The following is a 5,258-nucleotide window of genomic DNA, read 5'->3' on the forward strand; positions in this document are numbered from 1 at the left end:
TGTTTCACCTTGGTCGCCTGTCAGCTTAGCCTTTTGGTCTTGCATAGCCAAATCCGTCTGCCGTCCAGCGTTTTTTCAGAACTTCGCTTTGTCTGAAATGCGAATGGCGACCTCAGGTTTGCCGGGCTCTTTGACGATGAAGTTAGGTTCGTTGATTATTATAACTGAAGACGCAGGTGTTAGAACTTTGTAGAGGCCATCGAGTCTTTACTTGGAGCGTTTATTCTTCGAAATTTTCTCTGCCTGTTTGAGAGACATAGAAACTTCTGTTCTGAGCACTGGAAGACCTGGCTTCGCGTGTGTGATGTCTACAGACTCTGACTATTTTTTGGGTCATCGTTCTTTTTTTTCAGCTTCTTGTGTTAGGGCATCTCAACTCTTTTCGAAGTCCACATCACTTCGGTTACCGTCTTCCCATTTGTCTTCTGGGAATAGCTCGTCCCAGCGAACTGTTACAAGATTTAATTATTTAGTTACAATTGGTTCATATGATGAAGTACTTGATTTGTTTCTGTAGACATTTTACTAAGGGTGAGTTTTCGCTTCACGTCCAAAATAAGCTTCAAATGGTGAAAGATTGATTGTCTTTTGACATATTCGTAATTTGTGGATTCTCAAATTTATTGGGGCCTCTATGATAAAGGTGTTTGGCGCCATGGTTCTGATACATGCTAAACGGCATTTAATTGCTTTGAAATAGCCTCTCTACTAAGCCCATTGCTTTGTTTTCGTGAATTGGAGCTTCAATAAGTTGTATTTTATTATGATAAAAATTGCTCTAATTTGCTGTCAATTTTGACACCTAGCTTGATTTATTCTATCGCCCGTGGTATGCCATGCAATAACACATAGTCTTGAAGAAATTAAAGAACAGTTTGTGCGTTCGCTCTATCAAATAATTCGGCTGATGGAAATTTTTAAAAGCGATCTATACACGTATAGAAATATTTTTCTTGGTCTTTTTTGTTATATATTGGTCCCGCAAAATTTAACTGAATTTTTGCATTAGGAAATTTACAGAGTTTTAATGGTGTCCATTTGCTCGAAAAAAAAGATAGACTTTAAATTTTTACCGATCGTCATATATGGATTGCGTTTGACCGTCTTTGCCAACTGGTCTCGATGCATGTATGGCCACGATGCACGCTTGGCAATGTTGGTCATTCCCTAACTCCCAGGTTGTTTTGCATGTATAGTTTCGATACATGCGTCCATGATAGAATTGAGAAATGCTATCGTCGAGGCAAACACACCCTTTTTAACATGTAAGTCCTAGCTTTAGCTGTGTATGTTTTGGCTGATACGTCGGCATCGGTCTTGATTATCCTAGTTGATGCAATCTCATACTTTCTTCAAATTTGCATTTTTGGATTTCAAGCTGGCCATCGGTGTGCAGGTGAAAATTTTTGAAAGAGCGAATTGGTGTACGAGTTGTCTGTGAACGATGTGTTTGTGACTAACGTTGCGTCCGATCCCGGCGTCGAATGTTTGGCTGTGTTTTGCGGTTCATTAGAAGGTCCATTTTTATCCAAATATTTTATTTTAAAAGGGGTAGATTGTTTAATGTTGTGAAGCGTTTCATCATTTGAATTTGACATCATTAAGAACTGATCGAAAAGAATTGACAATACGTTGAAAGTGTGAATAATTTGAAGACGGCTGAATTGTAGGACAAGTAGAGGCAAGGTGCGAGTTTGGAACATGAGTTGCGTTGTTGAGAGCTTTAATGCTAGAATAGTCCCGTCTTAATTCGCTATTTATGCCGTCATTTTTTTATAAAAGGTTTTGGAATATTCTCGGTTCCTTGCCGCAAATGCACTACATATTGTGTCGCTGGTGTTTAAATTTTTTGCGTTCAATTCAAGCGCCTCATTTTGTTCCACCGAATTCGGGTAGTTATGAGGTTTCAAAAGAAAGCGTTTCGCGCTGCGTTTGATAGCGTCCAATCTAGCGACGTTGAATTGTTCATCTTAAAGTCGATATATTAGCTGCTTCTTGTTGCGGTTCGCACGAAATATAGTCCCCTCAAACTATTTTTTATCCAGGGAGGTGATCAATTGAGAAATCACAGGGAAGAAAACGATCGAACCATGTGGTGAGGCAACTATTATACGACTTATTTGCGCTATGCTCGCTTAATGGAAAATAAGGCCCCATGATCATTAATAACGGTAATAGATTTACCGTAAAAATAGTAATTGAAATGTTCGATTGACCAAGCTGCAACCAGTAAATCCCGTTCAATATGACTGTATCGTTCTCCAACTGTGTTTAGAAAACGCGAGGCAAATGCTACGATATGTCAAGTGTCAAGGGTATGTTGTTTTAGAGCGCATCCAAGGCCTTTTCTAGGGGAATCACAATTAATTCGGGATTTTCTGTTTCGGGAGTTTCTAGACTGAGATCAAGGTGTTTGTATTCTGTAGCTTCAGCAATTTTTAATTGAGTTTGGTTTAAGTTTATTTTCCTGTTCATCAGTTTAAATGGGCTTTGTAATTTTCTTTAAAATGTTTCGCCAAGGGTGGCAAAAACTATATTTTCTAAATTTGTGGGTTGCTCTTATAGTTGTAGAATGGCTGCTGTTTTGCTTGCTAATGGTTTTATCTCTGATTGCGTGATTCGGTGTCCCAGCTAATCAATTTGGGTTTTTGCGAATTGACATTTTGGTAACTTTCTTTGTGCAAATTTATGAGGAATTTTCTAACAAGCTGTTTGTGATCTTAAATACTTCCTCTGCACACTGTTAAAATACCACCAAAAACAGAAGGAGTTAGTTTGTCCTGTATATGTGCAATCAATGTGCTTCTGAAGTTTGGCGGGAATGTCAGTTAGGCCATCATATACCGTTTTAACGCAATGTGTGCCACTCATATCACCGCTGACTAAACTGAGGTTACAAGGGCGGGCAGTATCAGCGTGCACAATAAATTGACTGTACGGGTTTTGCAAATTCAACGTAGTCAAATATGCACTCTCTTGCAGCGCGTTTGCCAGTGTTCGCGAAATTGTTCGAATTAACGAATCAATGTGTGGCATTTGATATTTGTTTTTATGGATTGACTTATTTCAGATCTTCGATTTTATGGCCAATTTGATTGACTGATCGTTTTTGACTGTTATTACTATGGGTGAAGTACAGAATTGATTGGAGCAGGATGAAAATTGTTCCATATGTCCTCGTTCAACAACTTTTCAAGTTCGATTTTAAATTTTGTCTCGGTGAAATTGGTACAATTTATCATTTTTGGTGAGCCACTTGATAGTTTTTTTTGTGAAAATTCAAGTTTATTGTATGGTGCTTTGATTTGCAAATTTGTGTTATCGGGTCTGACAAACCTTTCGCTATGGCCCGTTTTATGCTGCATGGTGGGTCGATATTATTGATGTTCAGCTTTTTGCTCTTTATTATACCTAATTGGTCAAATAAATCATGTCCTAGAATGGGTGGAAATCCGTCTGCTGCCACAGTATTTTTTGTCGGCGAATTCGCCAATCAATAAATTTGACTGGTGTTTTCAACATCCCTATTGTTCCCACAGTGTCCTTTGAAAACAGACCTAAGGTCGTGGCTTTTTTCTCTTACCATTTTGCTTTGATACAATTAGACATGATATGCTTAGCAAGTGACAGATTAATGATTGTGCATCCACGTCCACAATCAGGTAGCAAATTACAGTTTGTTTTGCCAATTGGTTTATTTAAGTTTTGCGGTTCGATTGTATTGAAATTATCTTGTTCTATCATTGTGATGAAAATATTGTCGGAAGAGTCATATTGGGAGTCGTATTGTTCATTATAATTAAAGAAATTTAAATTCTGCTAATCTGAGTTATCTGTGTTTTCATGGTTTTCTTCATTGATTAATTGGTAACCTTGCCGTGAGTTTTAAATTATGTTCTGTGTTACAGACATACTTTTGCGAAGTGATTAAGAAGACCAGTTCAGATCATTCTGATGATGAGTGCCTCTTCAGTCCTGCCCACAGATTGACAGATGCCATTTGCTTCGCAATTGAATGTGTTTCTGTTGCGCTGTTGTGTACGTGTATTCGCGCCGCAAATTGGAGTGAGTTGTTGGATTGCCTTCACACCACCTGTGTTGTTGGATTCTGGTGCCCATTTCTATGGTAACGGCGATGCTGAAAGTTTTTTTTGATTCGACGGTGTTTCTCAAAAGTTTGTTTTGTAAGTTGTCTTTGTGATTAAAATGCCCCAAAAAATAATCTCCTTGCAGTTTTCAAAGAGTTGGCAAGCTCTTTTAGAGTGCTGTAAAAATGCTCACCTGTTTCTCCTTTCTTTTGTTTTCTCAAAAAAAAACATAACGGTCGAATATTGTGGACGAATGAAGGCGATCTCTATCATTTCTCACAATGTTAGTGTCGTGAGATTGTAGATATTGTCACGGGGAATTTTTTGTGTCAAAAGTCTGCGGCCTTCATTGCCGATGCTAAGGTAGAGATGAGAGAGGCATTTCCGATCGCATGGTGAGAATACCTGCTTCAATTACTTTCTGACATTTTAGGTCCCATTTGAGTTTGAGTTAGTTATTTCGGATTTGCCTTCACCCCTCTGTTTGTTCCATTGAGTCGTCATTTGTGGCTTCATATTTTTTGGCTCAGGTGGTAGTCAAATTTGGGTTGGTTTCCGCTCGGGAAGGGTAAGCAGTGTTATATTCTCTTGTGCCGAGAGGATCAGTTTGACTTGTACTCTCCATTTTCCCCATCTGACGGCGCTCTAGTTGCGCTCTCCCAAAAAAGCTCAATAGACAATTTTTTAATTCGCTTGATGACTGCGCCATGTCAAGCAAAATTTCCGTTCTGTAGTTAATTGCGGATTTAATGGGCGAAAGTCAACTTATAGTTGCATTAGTGGGTGATATCTGTACTCTCGGTGCAAAATCGTCCAGTTTCTAATTCAATTGAATTCTTTTTGTTCGAAGACAAAAAAGAAGCTGTATTCGCTCCGCAAACATTCTTATTAATTTCAGCGTATTGATCCGTTTAGCGAGTGACCAAAAGTTTAGCTTAGTTCTCTACTAGCTAGTTGGAAACGCGAAAAATAAGTGAAAAAAAAAGGATTCAACTGAAATTTGAATTAAAATTGCAAGAGATTGAAAAAAACTAAAGAAATTTGATCATCAATTTAATCTTGCTTTCAAATTAAATTAAGAGAGACAAATTGAGAAATTGGCGGTAAATTACAGGAAAAAGACTGCGTGTACAGACTTATGACTAATAATCCAGACAACGAAGTCTTAAG

General features: G+C 38.2%; 1 protein-coding gene across 1 annotated transcript in view; it reads right to left on the reverse strand.

Annotated features, from left to right (window-relative positions):
• Positions 1 to 372: 372 nt before the first annotated feature.
• Positions 373 to 5,258, reverse strand: part of LOC142336741 (uncharacterized) — a 76,994-nt gene continuing 72,108 nt past the window's right edge. The window contains exon 13 of the mRNA XM_075385650.1: positions 373 to 449. Coding sequence (XP_075241765.1) covers positions 373 to 449 — 77 coding nt within the window. The remainder of the gene's footprint in view (positions 450 to 5,258) is intronic.

The sequence above is a fragment of the Convolutriloba macropyga genome, chromosome 3 (assembly GCF_964194025.1).
Source record: "Convolutriloba macropyga chromosome 3, txConMacr16.3, whole genome shotgun sequence".
Taxonomy (NCBI): domain Eukaryota; kingdom Metazoa; phylum Xenacoelomorpha; order Acoela; family Convolutidae; genus Convolutriloba; species Convolutriloba macropyga.